Below are 19,223 nucleotides of genomic sequence, written 5' to 3' on the forward strand. Positions count from 1 at the left end.
GTCCTACTTCCAAAGTGCCCACGTTTCTGCACTGTCAAGCGCTACACCCCATATCAGGCTCTTTACTTACGTTTTGTATAAAATCTTACGTAACGATCCATTCAGAAGCTCGTTCCTGTCCGTTAACTCTTCCTTCGCTAGCGCAATTTTCTTCTTCTTCTTCTTCTTCTTCTTCTTCTTCTTCTTCTTCTTCCTTCCAGGATTAGGCTACTAAGCCTGTTCCGGCTCCACATCACCATCTTTTCCTTGGTCTTCCTATACTTCTCTTGCCAAATGGTTGATATTCCATTGCTTGCTTTGGAATTCTTTCATTTGGCATTCGAAGTAAATGCTCTTTCCATCTATGTTTGTAGTCTTTTAATTTGTCAGTGACCGCTTGGACACCCAGTTCATCTCTTATTTGAGTGTTTCTTATTTTATCCAATATTGTGCAACCTTTAACTGATCTTAAAAATTTCATTTCAGACGATTCTATCTGCCTTAATTCCTTCTTTTTTGTTACCCAACATTCTGATCCGTAGAGTACAGTAGGGACTGCCATCACTTTGTAAAATTTTATTTGTGTTTCTTTTCTTGTTTTGTTCTTCAGAGTTCTTCTGATAGTGCCACATATTCTCTGGAAAGTGTTAACCTTATTCATAATATCTTTTTCCTCGTCATATGTTATGTCGCATCCTAAGTACTGGAAGTGCGACACTTGCTCCAGGACTTGATCCTCAATAACAATTGTTGTTCTTATCGGGTTGCTTCCTAAAAATGCCATAGTCTTTGTTTTGTTTTTTGAAATTCTCAGGTTGTATAGCTTGCTCAACTCGTGTAGTCTGTGTAGCGCAATTTTCTTCCGGTAAAATATATTTAATAATATGGCAAAATAAAATGGACCCTAGATATAAAATACTACACAACATCCGGATTGTGAAATTTTACATCATCACCATCAGTTCAGTCGTCGCTAGTTGATGCGAACTAGAAAAATACTTTGGGCGCACCCAAGCAGTGAGTCAGGTATAAATAGAATAAGAGCGGGAAATAAACAAGGCGATGGAAGAGAAATGGAAGGTATTTACGGATTCCTAATTACTTTCGTCGTTTGCGGCTCCTTTCAACGGATCCTGCGACCAGGCGCCGCACGAGAGAAGAGAGTCTTGAGAGGTAAAAGGAAGAGGTAGAAAGGCGGGAAAAGGAATGAAAAGGCAAGAGAGGAAACAAAGAGCTCGTGACTGAGAGGGAGAAATGTAGAGAGGAAAAGAATGGGAAGAGGGAAGCTCAGGAAATGGACGCCCCGTCGCGCAGGCGGACAGATAAAAGCAGACGGGACTTGGGAAGAGAAATAAAATAGTTTGAGAAGATATAAAGGTGTGGAAGCGGTGTATCATGGATTTTTAGGCCTAAAAATAGGCCACTTTTTTCATAAAATTTAATTAATTACATTTACCCAGGTTGAGAATGCGGCTCTCCAACTGCATATTCTGCAGGCCCGTCTAAATATTAATGGGACCTAAAAATGGTAAACGAGTCGAGGCGACTAGTAAAATAAATGTTCCATACAATCCTATTTTAGTCGGTAGAATCAAGGGCGTACCCAGGATCAAAACTAGGGGGGGAGGGCAAGCCATGGTTGTTCAAGTTGTAGGTAAGATTTAAACATGGAAAAGGTGAATTAAATCAACATTTTAAGGAAACTCTAACAGCTCTTTATTAGTTTTTAAAATTATTTGCTTGAAAAAATATTATTTTACTTAAAGACATTTCCGATTTTTGCTTCTAGGGTGGGGGGGGGGCAGTTGCCCCCTCCTGCCCCTCGCTTGGTACGCCCATGTGAACAACTGCTTTTTTATTTCCACATCTCCAACTATTCATCCGCTAATCATTTTGCTCACGGGGATCGAATTGGTGTGGTGGCTAGGATGTTAGGCTTCCCACCCAGTGAGCTCAGGTTCAACTCCTGGCGGTGGTAATTAATTGAAGCGTTGACATGAAAAGTTAGTTAGTCACTACATGTGAATTTGCCCCCTCGTTGGGTACGCCCATGGGTAGAATACCTCTAATAGTAAATCAAAATGAAATAGATCACGGCACTATATACTCCACCACATCTGGATTGTGAAATTTTGCATAATCATCACATCGATGGCTACTTGTAAGTTCTAACAACACGTATCTCAAAATTTTCCCGGTCTGAGTTAATATTGCTAATACTGTTAATAAAAAATAATATTAAAGCAAAAAACAACTCTTTTTTGCAAATCTATGCTTCATTGTCAGTTTTATGTATTTTTGGTTTTTAATTTCAATTACAATTATATAATATTCAAAATATAAATCGTTTTTTTTTTTGCCCTTCCGAAAAGTTGTCATGTTTGAGATACGTGTTGTTGGAACTTAGCCATTGCCATGTGAAATTTTACTCTATAGTGTTCCATACAGTGCTTTTAAAGACGTCCGTCTCGGAATAACGACAAAGAGGTGTTTATTCTCCAACATCAGATTAGTAAAAAGTTAGAGATTACGAAATATAGTTAAGGATATCAATCGACAGCTGTAGGTGGTTCTTCGCTATCAAGACAAACGCGCGTATGAAGCGTAAACCGCGCTCTTGTTTCCTTCAATCCACTTTGGAAAGGAAACGGACCCCGAAATGTTAAATACCAACTTCGGTTGGTCACATTTTGTTCGGTAGTTAGTGGTACAAAAAAAATTCGTACAGAATCCGTGTAATTCATTTTTCTAGTCAATATTACATCCAATTTGTTTGAGGTGAGAAAAAAAAAGGTTGTATATGAAGGAAGCGGACCTTGAAATCTTAAATAGCCTTTTCGGTTGATCACATTTTTTTGGTAGTTTGGCCACATGCATTTGGCGATGGTAGCTCAACATATAAAGCAATATACGACTCATGTATTTTCATCCAGTCGTGGACTCCCGACGACGAACAATTTACAACAGTATTCTTCCATAGACACTTTACGGGAGACGGGAATCAAAAATTAATTCGGATACCATCGATGAAATTTTCGAGTCATCGATTCCTATGATCGACGAATATTTATTTCAGCCCTTGAAATTCGATTAAAAAGCCCCTAAAAGATAATAGTTGAGCACTAGACGGTGGGAGAAGGAGATGGGGATGGAGTAGGGGTGCAGGGCCGGGAAAGAGAGAGGGAGTGGGAGGCGAAGAAGTAAGTCTCTCGTACCGGCTTTTCTTGAAAGGTTTTAGATGGTTTTCTCTCGAGGGAAAAGACTATATGGTAGTAAAGAGTGGGGGTGAGGTGGAGTAGGGTGGTGTGAAAGAGGAAAGGAATCGGAAAATGTATTCGCATCGGACGCAGGGGAGACTAACCGAGGGGAAAAGAGTGGGATGACACGGTCATTCGATGCGATATTACGAATGACACGGTCGTTTGATGCGATATTACGAATGACACGGTTGTTCGATGCGATATTACGAATGATACGGTCGTTCGATGCGATATTATGATGATAAATCGATCTCTGCGAATTAGCGCTTCGATAATAATAATGCCGTCTTTATTTATCAACCGAATATAGGCCTATGATATTCTCTCTTGCGATAGGGTAGTTTTCTTCATCAAAGAAAACGAAAGGCATTGATTGCGATTCGTTACCCACCATTAGTGTATTCATAATACACAAATTATTTGATTTTAGAAATCCCAGTATAGAAGAATCTTAATGGTCAATTTTAACCTCATTTGAAAAATGCCAGATTGGCGCCCATGAGATACCACTCCATGTGACGTCAAAGGACCTAGATGCTGTACGAGTAGATAGGAGTTTTCCATCGTCTGAGATTACCTGAGAAATACATGCATGAGGCACAGAGCTCAGGGAAACATGTCTTACTAATCACCCATTAAATTTGCCTAAGATCGGTAATTTCTTTCGTTTGATAGGGTATTAATAATCCTTATTTAAGCCAAACGCTACCTACTAGCAGCCTGCATCGTAGCGGCGCTCATAGCCTCGCACCAAGGTGGCCTCACACGGCGGCAGCCGGAACCAGAATGACGTCACACGGGCTTTTCCCAGCATTCATACTTGGCCGTCGCGTTTTCGCGCGCTTGAACATTTTCACTAAATCGCGAAAAATAGATATTGTCATTTAGAAATCTAAAATCGTGAAATGTGTACTCCAGGAGTAATAATCTTTCGATTTAGGCAATAAAGGAATAATAGGAAACCACCCTATTAAGCTGATGCACACGCACATACATCCATGCCCTAGATGAGAGAAAACCCATCCAGGCAAGACTCGAATCCGCGAAACTTGGATAAACAGTCGAGAACATTACCCCGCCGCCACCGAGGCTAGCAATAGCGTTACAGCGGATATTAAAATTGATATTTCTGCGATTTAACGCTTCGATACACTTTTAAGCATTTTTGTCCATAAGTATGGGGATGCAACTCCTTAGGTAGTCAGTGTCCAATGGCAGCACAAACATTTATTTGGATGTGTACTTTGCGGTTACCATGGAAACTATTTTTCCTGCGTTTCCACCCTATTCGACATGTTATGTAATACTCGGGATTTTCAGGACTCAGGAGATCGCTACGCTACGGTGGATATTAAAATTGATCTCACTACGATTTAACGTGGATACTGTGGGTATCAAAAATGGAAATAATTGAGATATACTGCTGCTGATATCTTTCAAAATGAAATTTCAGCAAATTACTTCTCAATATACTACAACTGAACTACGTGCCATCTTAGTCAGAATATGTGAGTAAAAATTAACTCATATATTTCAATACCTTGATATTAATTTTTTTCCGGGTTACTCTGAAAATGGACACCCATACCAGACGTTGCGCAAACCTGAAGCATAATCTCAAGTATAATACAAGCATGCCAATGGACTTTAAAATAACCAATTAACGTTAACCAGGGATTCATTTTTCTCCGATTTTCTCTAAGCGAACGCCGATTCCTAAGGCAAAGTGTTCCCTATTTTATTGTATTCGAAGGCTTATTTCCGCGGTCATCTGTGTGCCTTTCTTCACGTTGGAGATGCAGCAACTACGATGGTTAGCCCTTCGCCTGGTTCGAAAGTGATATTTTCGGTGCTGGGCAAATGGACATAAATACTCTGTGGGTGTAGAATAAATTATGGACTGAAAAAATATATAAACACTGGCGACAACATTCGACCCCATGACCGGAGAAATCACTTCATTTGCGTTTTAAAAAATTGAAATTTGGTTTACTACACTGTATTGTTTACTGTGACAAATTAAGTTCCGACCGAAAACTGAAGATGACAAAGCGCGTCAAAACCTAGGCCGTAACAGTAAAAATTATTAAGAACCTAATTTACTTTTCATTGATCCCTAATAAAAATAAGTTTATAATTGAAGCAATCTAATAAATAATTGGACAAGAGACTTCAAGAGTGTTTGTTGCCAAGATATTATTGTTACCCCTCTCTTATAACGAGCCACAGAATTCAATGGTGAAAGTAAAAAAATTATTAGGCAGAACTTTTAAAAACGTAAATCAAAACTTAAAATGGAAGAACTTTCTTTCTAGGCAAAAATCCGTAGATTATCTTAATTACTAATGATCTTTACAAGCGGCCGACCAACAATATTTGCTCCAAAAGAAATAAAAAAACAGGCGAACAAAGAGCTATTTGTTAGCAAATCTTGAAACTTTGGATGCAGGATGTTGTTCGGAGCTTTTTTTGCCGGGAATAATGGCCCGATAAAAGAGCCACCACTCGTAAATCTCAGCTCATTAATGGACACACAACATAAAAATTCGAAACCGAGACTCAATTGCCAATTAACTTTTCTTGCATCATGGAATTCCGAAATCGATACGGCCACTTCCTCCAAACCGCCGCTAGCTAATTAATTCCTCGACACTTAATTATTATAACCTCGGGCGAAAAAAAATAACCTCCCTCCTCCGAATCGAGAAAGGTCATCGTGTCAATTTGACCTCGACCTCCGGCCACCCGACCGAAAAATACGACACCACCGATATTTCCCAGGACGTCATTATCTTCGTCGACTGATATAGTTTTTTTTCCATTATGGTACCTCCCGGCCACACACGCATCTAAACTAATAAGCCCTTTCTTTCGTACGTCATTCCAACTCTTAACGCCACTAGGGAGAGACATCGTGCTGTTGTAAGCCGGCGTTGAGTGTCCCTTACAGTGCATCGATTTATAAGGAATACGTGAAAATCAGAGGAAAAGACAACATGAAACTACCAACCTTCTAGGAGTGATGGCAGTGCATTAATTAAAATTCTCGGTTTCAAAAGTGTGTCTTCAGCATAGATACGATGAACTTAGAGTTTCATCGCCGAGAAATGAGCGCATAAACACCGGAGTAATTAAGGGATTCCTAAATTTAACAATACGGATGGATTTCATTAGTATGGAGGGTTATTTTACTTGAAAATACTTCTATAGTAAATAATACTTAAAAAGGCTACGTGTCTTCAAACATGAAAGACAAAACTACTTCTTACGTCCTATATAGTGTACCGGACTTGTATATTTTTCGACTATGATATGTGAAAGTTATGGCGACGTAACCAATATGCATTACATGAACAGGGACACTCAATAAGAGAGGACGGAATTCACCGTAAAAATTCACAGAAGTAGCGAATTTTCTACTCATGGATCCGCTAGACTTGGTTCTGTATTACCACACAGTGAAATACCAACAATTGGTATTGAGTGACGATTTTTCGATTTTGCATCATTTTTTTCGAAAATCAAGTTTCCGCGTTGAAACCCGTTACATGAAATTGCCTTTTCATTAGCCTTACACCGCAGTTAGTGTTCGATTTTCATTAAGTTTGGATTCAAAAATAGGAATATTGTAATGGCGACATCATTGTTAATTTCAGTAATGCGGGCGATTTTGTCATAGCAGAAAGAAAATTTGCGATTCAAATTACGGCGATTTTTAGAACATATTTACGTTCACACATGGAAAACTGCAAGACTCTTTGACTCATCTGCTTACCGACGCTTGTCCACCTCTGGGAAAAATTAGTAAGCATCGAGACTTCCGCATCTTCATAAGAGGGTAAGTTGATCATTCCGTAATATTAAAGAAATTAAGTTCTAACCAAGAATGGGCCTCAGTGGGAAAAATCGCTGTAACATGATCACGCACAAATAAAATTGGCGAGATTTAGATGCTCATTTCCCGCAATGCAGGCAAAGAAGCAGCTCCATTCTCCCTTGCTCTAGCGTCTTAGCTCACTAATTGTAAGTCCCTAGCCATCCATTTCTTCTATACATATCTTTCGAATACAATTATCAAACTCCAGCTGTTACATTTGGACTTATTGCATGAAATTACTTTATTCATTACGTTTTGCACCCGTGAACTTTGTACCCATTAATTATATACGGTAGGGTCCGCCCTGCCTAGTGACGGTGCATATTTCTGGATAGGCTGTCGCGTAAGTAGCCATTATTACTTAATTACTATTTTCATTGTCCATAGTTACTCTTAATTTTACAATAAAAATTCGTAAGCCATTGGCTATTATCGATGGGCCGCTGAAGTCATTTAAGCCCCGGTTCATTAAGCCGTTCAGAAAAATTTCTCATTAAGACCGTTAAAGGCCTTCTAATGTGTAAAGAGCAAAGGACCACGGGAGGCCAAAGCGAGGAACAGAGGCGTAGCGGAGACGCGGTGACCGGCTGGGCAGTACCGCATGACGTCATATACTTATCTAAGATAGGCTTCGGACCGTCGATTTTTCGCGGAATGGCATTCACATTTATAAGATGTGTTGACAAACGGGAAATACAGATTTCTTTATTTTCCCAACTCCATCACATTCGAGAATTTTTTTTTTAAATGTTGGAGTAGTCGTAAGACGTAAGAGTTTAAAGTACGGGCCACAGGTTGTGGATCCCTGATCACGGCAACCTCTTAAATAACTCCCAACTTTCTTTCTCTTCCCCTTCAACGTCTGCTCATCTCTTCCCACCGGACCTGTTGCTTCGGCTGACCGACCAGAAGCGGGGACTGTTGCTGCAGCGGTGGCAGCGGCAGCGGCGGCTGCGGCGGCGGCGGCCGCGGCTTCGGCCCCCGGCAACACGACCGGAGGTGGCGGGGGAGGAGGAGGAGGAGGAGGCATGGGAGGCAGACCGACCGTGGGCACGGTGTCGGGGACGACGGCGGGCGGCGGCGGGGGCGGAGCGGCGGGGAGCGTGGGTGCCGGAGGCGGAGGGCCGAGGGAGTGCGCCGGGTGCGGAAAGGCGATTCGGGAGAGGTACTTGCTCAAGGCCCTGGAGATGTTCTGGCACGAGGACTGCCTCAAGTGCGGCTGCTGCGACTGCCGCCTCGGGGAGGTCGGATCCACGCTCTACACAAAGGCCAACCTCATCCTCTGCAAAAGGGACTACCTGAGGTGAGTGACTCCCAAGATTATTACATACATGTTTATTAGAAAATACACCAACGGATGAAGTTCGCCATGAAAAAATACTTAACTTAGCCGGGTTTCGAACCCTGATCTCACGATTGCCGGTCAGGTGTGTTAGGCAATAAATAAACAACTTATGTAAGTACCTACTTGATAGTGGCTTAATAGCTGAAACCGGTCGTAAGTTTTTAAATAAATTGTGGAAGTCATGAAGTGTTATATTTACTACGATGAAGTCAGTCCACCACATTCAAGCTTCTAGTTTAGATTTAAAATGAAAGATAGTTGGCATTATTCAGAATCAAAGAAGGAAGTCTATGAAGGAAGTGGAGCTATCCAGAATGCTCATTTAATAATCGATGCAAATCTACCTTAATCTACAATTCTACAATTTAAGGGCGTAGAACCAGCGGGGGGCAGCACAGGGCAGCTGCCCCCCTCTCCCTAGAAGCAAAAATTAGTTTAGTTCAAAACAAAAGTTTTGAAGGAAAATGATATTGGTATAAGGCATGGAATTAAAATAAAAACCATTCTTTATTTTTTCAAGCAAATAATTTGAAAAACTAATAAAACTCTGTCATTAGTTTTTTCAAATTTTGGTTTCATTAACCTTTTTTGTGCTAAAATGTTATAATTTGAACTGTCAAGCTTGCCCCTCCCCCCTAGTTTTGATCCTGGGTTTGCCCTTGGTTCTACCATATGTAAGTAGGCTTCTGTCAAACTGCCTGTTTCCTCTTGTCCACTGACTACATCATTTTCTTGCATCTGAAAGGTATGGTGACTCAGCGATCAATTTAATTATTTTCACTGAAGCCTGTGACATGTGACCCTGCCTCATTTAATCTGTCATTAATTAATTCCTTCGAAGATTAAGACTCACTTCAGATTTGCCCTTCCATTGCAGATTGTTCGGCACAACAGGATATTGTGCGGCCTGCAACAAGGTCATTCCTGCCTTCGAGATGGTCATGAGGGCCAAGAGCAACGTTTATCACCTAGAGTGCTTTGCCTGTCAACAGTGTAACCACAGGTGAGCCAAGATTCTGAGTGTTCAGAAATCTCCAAAAATCATTATGCTATCGTACCAATATATATAATAGAGGCTGCATTCACTTGAGCAATTTTATAACTCTTGCTTATAGATTGATAGGATGATTCTCTAATGGAATAATTCTCGGGTTTTAACACCACTTGCAGCTTTGAGTAACTGGTCCCAACATTCAAAGCCTGAGTCTGCCATAATCTTCAGTGGTAAAATGTTAAGCCAAGTTCTTGTCGGTGTTTATACACTCATTCTAGTGGGAGCTGATTGGTTCCTTATTGATTGGTGTTGTTTTTATATTTTATGATTGATTAAGCTCTTCCACATACCGCTGAACTGGAAGCCTCTGTCTCTATTGATGTTCTTTTCTTCTAGATTAATTTGCATTGCTTCTTTTATAATGGGATCCAAATAATTGTCAGTGCATCATAGAACCAATCACCACTTTCGATGTTGTTTGAATTTGGTAGTCTTAAGGGGGAAAACTACACAATTGATGCATTACGAAAACTTGTATTTGTATTCATCGCAACTGAGAAAAGTGACAGTGAGGGAATTCCATAAGATAACTAATGCAACACTTGGTTTTACTTATTAACTTTACTATGAAAAAATAAGCATTGCATTTAACTATTGTAAGTACTTAATTGCTAGTGCCAGCTGAAATTCCAATTTGACAAAACACGAGGAGAGCACATGTAAAGGCAGGGCCGGATTTACCCAAATCTACGCTATAGGCACCTCTCCATTGTGCACCCCTCCTCACTTGCCCCCCCTCCCCAATTTTTATGATAAGGCATAGCCACTCACATGAGGTAAGGTTGGGAAAAAAGGAATAAACAGATATATGGCTGATAGCATAAGTTTATGCTTGAATTTTTACACAGGGAAAACTTAGACAATTCAATTTTTAAAAACAGCTTGGAGTAAAACTGCATAAAACCGTCTAAACTTTTATGCAACTAAAACACTTTATGAAAACCCTTTCCAATAATAATGTCTAGCCTTAATTCATACAACAAAAAATAAGAGTAGACTTCAAAAATAAAAACATTACGTACTGCTGTAACTGAATACATAATAAACTGCATTAGCATAAAATATAGTATAAAAAATAGTATAAAAAATAGTATAACACACACTAATTTTAAAACGCATGAAGAGCAGTGGTACGAACGACTTTTTAAATTGAACAAAGCCTCTAAAGGCAGGGCCCCTAGGCACAAGCCTATTTTGCCTTACGGTAAATCCAGCCCTGGGTAAAGGAAAAGGAATTCATTTGCATTCAGGGTTCCTTGCGGAGTGCATTTAATTCTGCGCTTCCCCTTCAGTTAAAACGCGTGTCACGAGGCAAAATGGAAGCGACTGTAAAGGCCGTTTTACACGGTACACGGAATTGCGCAGGTTAGAGCTGCATTAATTTCTAAAATGGCGTGGAATTGCGCGAATGCATGAACGAAATTAGAACAGGGGCTATTTTGCCGTCTCGCATCCACGCATTCTCGCATGTGTTCTAGCAATTCACCGCTTTACACGACGCAATTTTGATTGCGCCTTCACACGTACGCCAGACTGCGCAATTCAGTGTACCGTGTAAAACGGCCTTAAGGCCATGTCCGGAAAACTCATCTACAATCCACAATGCCACTTAAAAGGAAAAGCTTTCCCTAGCTCCTCAGGAGTAATCGTCCATGCTTTGACACACAACACTCTACAAAGGTAATTAATTGCCTCTGGGACTCAGAACGTTATCACTATAATGCAGTGGCGGATACATATGAGGGGCACAGGGGGCACGCATGCACCCCTTTGCGGAGCGACCTTCATTGCCTAACACTGCAGAACCACAATTGTAACTTTTTTAAATCAAAAGATGGAATCGTCTTGTATATGCGTATTATCTGTTTAAATAAACCTTTCTTAAGCTTTGCAGGTAACTATTGATTATTTTTCATTACGATAAAAGTATGGGTAGCTCAAAATATCTTTTGCACCCCCCGCTTGATTGTTTTCTTTATCCGCTACTGCTATAATGAGCACGCTTCCAGGTAATATTTTGGAATGGGGTGATCCACCATCATAGACATTACATTGCTTTTCAGTATTTTAAACAATTCTATAATGCCGCGGGACAACATATGAATTCGGAGAAACTCTTGGCAAAGACATTGATTTTCTGATAAATCATAAAATGCCATAAACTTAATTTTCATTCGAACAGAAATCTGATAGCTCTAATCAACTCTACTACGATGAATGATTGGGCCAACCACAATTGGGCTAGGAATTAAGGCTGGGGGGGGGGGTTTAGGTGCAACTAATATCGGGGTGTGTGGGGTTATGGAATACCCACCAGGATAAGCGGTAAGTGTGAGATTAATGAATTTGCCGAATTTTAAGATAAATGGTTTAAAATGGTGAGTTTTACGGCTTTCTGGGGGATATTTTATTCATCCTTTCACTATTCCATTAGTAATATCAATCCAATTAAGTAAATGGATTAAATGGGTTAATGCATTAAACTTAAAAATTTCTCTGCGCTCTGGGGGAGGTTTTAACCCCCAAAACCCCCCCCTCCCTGCACCACTGGGACCAACGCCACTTCATTTCAACACTCATAAGATATTTATGTGGAATTATCAAGTTCAACTCACAAAAGTTGAGCCACACAATGATAAAATTTGATGATAGCTCAGCCAAGATCATCTTCAGTCCGGGTAGATAGCATAAACTAAAAATAGGTCATGGTTTGTATACATGCATTATTGAATGGAATAAAAATTGAAGTGTATGCCAAACATCTTGGCTCTAATTACTGGGAATTCAAGCTGTAACTAAGGAGCTTTTTCAGTATATGATTTTAACTAATACAAATTGACCTCAATTTGAATACATCGCCTTCCAGCAGCTGGCACAGAATATATGAGAAAGAGTATCCAAGCATTCTAAATCAACCACGATTATTCAACTTATTCATTGACCAATTAACTTTAATTGCTAAGCGTAAAATCAATCTGAGGTGCATTGCTTGAGAGAAAGAGGACAAAACTCAAAAAACCAATACAGTGATTCTATGACCCTCATTCTTAATTGCAGACCTTATCTTGCAGGATTCATTCCCAGGTACATATATACAGTAAAACCTCTTTACGTCGTAATGGAGGGGACCAAAATTTGGGCAATTTGATGTATGGAGGTTCACTACAGAGAGGTTTTAGTGATAGATACCATTTTTTCATATCATTTAGAAATGAAAGGCACTACTGTCTTTTAAACCATTATATTTATGTGTTTAAACAAACATGTATGCATCAGTGGCCATATATTTATTATTTAATAATAACAGAAAGCGAGCGCTATTGCCTGATTTTTACCATGATTTGGGAAAAAATGATGTGATCTCTCTCAATTCAACAGTCACTTAAAGTGATTAGGACAGTTGGATACCTTTTTTCTCATTTACTGTTAGGAATGCTCTCATATTGAACAAAATGGCCACAACTAATGATTAACGTGAAAATTACAGCATATTAAAGGTATATAAGAAGAAAAAAAAAGAGTGAAACATTTATTGCTGAAATTGTCATTCCATGTAGGTAATCACGGCTACATTAATGGTCTCTTGTTATCTTGGTACGATTTGCGGAGGTAGTTGGGCAGTCTCGGGGGTATCTCCTTGGTATGATAAGTGGAGGTTTTACAATATTAAGAGGTTCACTACAAAGAGGTTTGCCTATAAATTTACATGTAAATCAGATGGGACCGTAGGGGTGGTATGATGTAAGGAGGTTTACGATGTAAAGAGGTTCACTACATAGAGGTTTTACTGTATGTACAAAGAAACTACTGATTACCATTGTAACTAAAATTTTCTCTCTTCTCTTTCTTCCACTTTTGCGCTACCAAATTTCCTGGATCTTCTCATCCTGAAGGTTCTGCGTAGGGGACCGCTTTTACTTGTGTGACAACAAGATCTTGTGTGAGTACGACTATGAAGAGAGGCTAGTGTTCGCCAACATGGCATGCAACCCAAGCAGCTTGGCACACATTCGAAGGCAAGTCAGTAATTTACAGGTAGGCACTACGCACCCTACCACGTGTACAGTTTGTTTTCTTTGATGCACTATTTTCTTTCTGTAATTCACATTTATTATGATTCTTTTCAGAGCACATAATGATTTAAACCATCAAATTTCTTGTAATATCATAATTTCCTCCTGCATTTGGTTCTCTGCTCTTGTTTGATTACTCATTAATTTCCCTTATTTTTCTCTATCAGTCAATCTTTCACCCGAATATAGACGATCAATGCACAATAAATGGTTGAATTCTGTTGCTTATGTTTTGCACGTTGTAATCTTTCATATTTTTGCATGGTCATGGTCCAGTGTAATATGCTTTTAAAATTCCTGTGGCATAAAAAAATGGTCTGCCATGAACTCTCTCGCTACATGAAATCTTAACCAAAGTTAGAATTGATGTCATTTACACTCCAAATTGAACAGCAATTTCAATTTCCTGTTATGAAAAAATATTTTAATATCATGAAAATCTCATTTGCATGTCTCATTCAAACTTCCAACTAACGCCATTCCTATTAATGTTGACTGAATAAAAATAAATTATTTCAAGCAAACAAAAATCCACCTTTATATAATAATCTATTGATATAAAATATAATAGTTTACCACAGTAAAAATAAATTTTACAATTTCTAAAAGAATAAATGACTATGATATACATAATGAAATTCACCAATTAAAGAAAAGGCAAGTCACAGGAAAATTTTGAACTCCAAATTAATAAAGTGGTATATAAGATGGTGTAAAGGTTTTGGTATTTGATACAAGTTATGTAGTCATCAACCAGAATGATAAATTATACATTAATCTAAATTGATTCTGTCATTGTTTCCAGGTTTCCATCGCGTTTCTTGATGTCTGATGACATCAAATAACGCTGTGGAAACCCGGAATCCATGATAGAATCTACTACTCACCCCAGAAGCCTTTGCAAGAACTAAATCTAAATTGATCGTTTTAGGTACTTTTAGGTACTACCCATTTTTTCGAAAAATGCTATCTCATGAAAACAGCGGTTGAAATTACCAGGAAAAGTGAACCATTCAATTCACTGGAGTATGACGCAACCATAGAAATATTCATGCAATAAGGGTATTCAATAGAATACAATGCTCAATATGCCTCAAGGGGGAGCAGTAACTAAAAAATTGGAACAATGCCAAAGCTTTTGAAGGAACAACAAGCATAAGTTATATTTACCTACCAGCTAATGAAAAAACCCAATTATTATCAACAAGAACAACAAAAATACAGATTGATATCATTCTTCTTCCAACTAAAAATAAAGATCCAGGTTTTAGACAAAATTTCTGAAAAATAAAATAAAATTTATCTAATAAAACTTAATAAAATATAAGGAAATCCATACATTTTTCTCAACCAGCAATGAACATCTCTATTATACTCTTTTAATTGAATTGATTTGACAGAGCAAAGAGTTATAAGCCTGCTGTTAATTAGCTGTCTTTGCGTGATTTATTAATATTAAAACTTTTTGGTTCATGAGAAGGCAGTACAAAAACACATCCTAAATTACATGTACTCAATATACAGTCCAATGGTTCATGACCCAATAAGTAAATGATACTACCATAATTACCCTTTAAGAAATTATACCTAATTCTACAAAGGGCATCAAATCTCAAAATGCTTACGGCTATATCAGGTCAAAATTGAGCAGAGAACTAAACAGCTCAATTCATTAAGAGGGACACAGTCAAGACATCCTGTAAAGGGGTCCCCATATGTCACAAAAACTAGAGCTGGGGCAGTAGCTACGTCAATATGATCGATGCCTGAATCATTTCTCATATACATGCAACGAATTAAGTTTGTGCATGTAAATACAGGAAATCACTTAGTGTTGCTTACCTAATCATTCGCCTCACTTCTTCCTTTGCCACTGCAGCCAGGAAACAATCTGAGCATTGGAGCAGCGGATGGTGCAGGCTTCCAGCACCCGCTTCTTATGCTGCAGCCTCCCCAAGCCGCCGCTATGCCAAACACCCTCTCAAAGGCCCAACAGCTATGTGACGACAAACAGCTAGCGACGAATCCACACCACCACCCACTGGGTTTTCCCAATGCGCACAGCAGGCACTTTGCCGTGTCTGGGAACCACAGACATGCCGGTGGCGGAGCTGACGATGCCTCCAGTGGTTACGGCAGCCCTGATTCGGACAGCATGGAGGTGCGGTGACCGACCCCGGGAGGTGACCTGCGTGGTCAGCTGAGGAGGAATGCCCGCTGATCTGTCTCGCTGAATCGACGACACAGGCTACACCTCAACGAGTGAGATGTGTTGATAAAAGAATTGAATACACTCATGCAAATCAACAGTCCAGTGACTGCGATCAGTCAGAGACCAACCCTTGTCAAAATGATGGGGAGAGTGCTTATTGTCGAGTAGTGGTTCCTAATTGAAGAAAAAATACTTGATGGCCCAAGGACTAGTGGACGCGTAATGAAGTCTGCACTCTCAAAACAATGACACACAAGGCCTATCAAGTTGCGTTTGTGTCATGCACACTTTCGTTTCCTTCTTTGCCTCCTCTGCCTTCGGAATCAAGTGTTTTGGAATGGGCTCTAATGATAGTCGTGTGATCTCTTTATACCAAAGTGTTATCTATTAAATATTGTGGAAACTTTGTGGAATTTGCAAACGCTGAATTGTTGAGAAAAGAGTTTTGTTGTTCCTGTAAGATTTGTGTGAGTGTAGAGATTCGATTTGGACCTTAATACAGGATAATTCGAATAACCACTTGTTGCCAAAAGTGTCTCACCACAAAAGACTCGATGGAAAACTAAAAAGGTTTATATACCTGAATCCTTGAGCACGTGAAACCAAATTCAGTGCGTTAGAAAATAAAACATTAAAGTGCTGTCCTTCAACTCGCAGAAACCTTGGTAAATCGGGAGGCAATGTAATTGTCAAATGAAGGCGCCTCTCTTATTTTAAATCATCATAATTTCGTAAGAAACATAAAATGCTCAACATTTTCATCTATTCTGAAAACAATAGTGTGTCAGTGGACTACGGAGAAATGTTTCCGATGTGATGTCAATAATGTTTCCATGTTTTTCATGCGAGGGTGAAAGCCTAAACAAGCGTTTTGACTCTGTAAAAGTGTCGGGGGAAAATTGTTACCCCTAAGGGAAGGAAAATATAGGAGTGCATTTAGGATTCTAAACCATCCCAGCACACACAATTAACAGTGGTAATAGACCCATCCCAATCATTCCCTTTTCCACTGTCTTCACCCTTGTCCCCATGCGAGATACATAGCTTCTCATAACAGCATACAAGGATCTGATTTGAACCTCCCCTTCCGAAAATCCACCCTCTCAGGTAGGGTTTTTCACAAATATTGTGGATTCCAAAATATCGTGATGAGGAGGAAGAGATCTTTCCGGAAAGTAGGCAGAGAAAGATCGAGAGACTTATTATTTCATTCCTTGGTTCAGCCCTTCGTCTCATGGATTTTGAAGCATCTGTTTAGTTTACCTTCCTTCCACTGACTCCCACAATTTCCTATACCTATCTCCTATTTCCTAAGATCTATGACAATTACTATCTGAAGCCTTATCCAATCCCTGCCCAACCTGACCACCGACACATTACTTTCCTTCATTTATGGAGGAAATCTTCAAAGAAATTTTAGACGGTGCCTTACCAATGGTCAGTACATTTCTTTCGTGATTGGTCATCCCTTTCACACCCTTCAACCTGGCTTTCAAATATTGTAAATGGAAGATAGCCTGCAATGGGTAAGGAAATGAAAGAGGTAAATGTATCCTGCTCTATTTTAAGGAACAGGGTAAGGGAGAGGGAATAACCAGTAAAAGTGGAACATTAAGATTGAAAATGTTTGCCAGTTTATCTTGGGTTGATATGGAGAAATATTGGACTGGGTTATTTGATTTAGGGTTCATGCTGAAATTTATATTCATCTCATTTGACCAAAATTTTAATGAGCCATTATTTTTTCTGAATTACTGGAAATCTGGAATGACTAATTCTATTTTAATCACAACTGTGACAGTCCTGTATTCATTGATAGTCCTGTATGCGTTTTCCACACTTCGCTTTCATGATCAAAAATTGGTTTAATGAATCAGTATTATAATAATTGAACATGTAATGTATTGCTTCTAGCCTGGTTGGCCCTAAGAACTAGTCTTATTTTTTTTGGATTGATAAATCTAGAATGATACCATCAAACAGCATGTTCAACTACAGTAGACGGTACGGTTGAAGTTTCAGTACCCATCATATCTTGCATGAGATTACTAGTGGAGAGGGACAAGTACCTGTCCTGATATACATCTAGGAGCTTAGTACTAATGGCATCATCCTCCACATGAGTTTTTTGTCTTGCATAAAGGATTGACTTCCTAACCCCTCTAAATTTAGCCTATTGATTGGTAGGTAACATTGCAATTATCTAAAAATTCACTAAAATCTGTTGATTATTCCACATAGTGTATTTAATGGCAATGGATATTTTTGCCGTCCTTGAAGTTTTTCTGTTTAATTGGTTATGAAGCTACCAAAAATTGTTATACATCATTGTAGTGGCATAACTATAGGAATATGCTTTTAGGGGGGATGGGATGGTCTTGGGTGGCAACCTCCTATAACCCAGGAAATGGGGGGTACGGGAAAATTTTTGAAAATTACATGCCTGGAAACACATTTTACATCATTTGGCGCTTAAATTACACTTAAAGATGCAGTTATTATACGTCTAAACCAGACGATAGTTACGCCACTGCATCATTGGTGTCACTATGGAAATGCACCCATGATGGTGCTAATTTAAGGAAATAATTGTTACTCACACTTTTTACTTGTACCTATTATCAATATTTAATTTAGAAAAACTGTGCTCTCCAATAAGATCTAGGAAAGTACTGCTTTAGAGAAACTGCTATTATCGTTTGGTCCATTAGACCTTGCGGCTACCTAGCTGTCCAAGGACAGCACCAACTACAGTCCTCTATTAATTTTTCTTCCAACACCCATGAATTACAACTGAAGAGTTAACTTCAAAAGAATCACTAAATGATATCCTAGAAATACATCCACAGATGGCTGATTTACATTGGTAATTAGACTAATATAAATAATCGTACTCAAGGGCGGATCCAGGATTTTTTCTGGGGGGGGAGAGCACTAGGGTTTGACAGGCATACAATCATCTTATGCTTGGGATTAAAACTGCATGCAACAATTACTCTATGAAATATACTCTCAATTTTAATATAAAAGTTATTAATATGTATATATTAACTTTTATGCATATTAAAATTTAATATAAAAGTGATTAATATCTAAATATTAATAAAAGTGATTAATATCTAAATATTAATAACTTTTATATTAACATTTCAATATATTTACGTATTAATAACTTTTGTATTAAAATATGAAATTTATTAATGTTTGCATTCAAACTATTGTCTATTTTGTAACCATCAGGGGGGCATATGCCCCCTGTGCCCTCCCAAAATCCGCCTATGATTGTAGTGCATTATTGGCTGTTTGATGGTAACAACCCAAGAACTACGAACACCAAGATAATAAGGTTTCTCATTAGCTCGTATATTCCTTGAGACAAAATGAAGGGAACAAAGGATTTTGTCACTATTTGACACCTAACAT

General features: G+C 38.9%; 1 protein-coding gene across 1 annotated transcript in view; it reads left to right on the top strand.

Moving 5' to 3' along the window:
• Positions 1–18,601, top strand: part of LOC124163027 (PDZ and LIM domain protein Zasp-like) — a 97,794-nt gene extending 79,193 nt beyond the window's left edge. The window contains exons 3-6 of the mRNA XM_046539809.1: positions 8,026–8,419; positions 9,339–9,464; positions 13,409–13,550; positions 15,468–18,601. Of these exons, the coding sequence (XP_046395765.1) occupies positions 8,026–8,419; positions 9,339–9,464; positions 13,409–13,550; positions 15,468–15,758 (953 nt within the window). The 3' untranslated portion in view covers positions 15,759–18,601. The remainder of the gene's footprint in view (positions 1–8,025; positions 8,420–9,338; positions 9,465–13,408; positions 13,551–15,467) is intronic.
• Positions 18,602–19,223: the final 622 nt, after the last annotated feature.

This window comes from Ischnura elegans, chromosome 7 (assembly GCF_921293095.1).
Source record: "Ischnura elegans chromosome 7, ioIscEleg1.1, whole genome shotgun sequence".
NCBI classification, from domain to species: domain Eukaryota; kingdom Metazoa; phylum Arthropoda; class Insecta; order Odonata; family Coenagrionidae; genus Ischnura; species Ischnura elegans.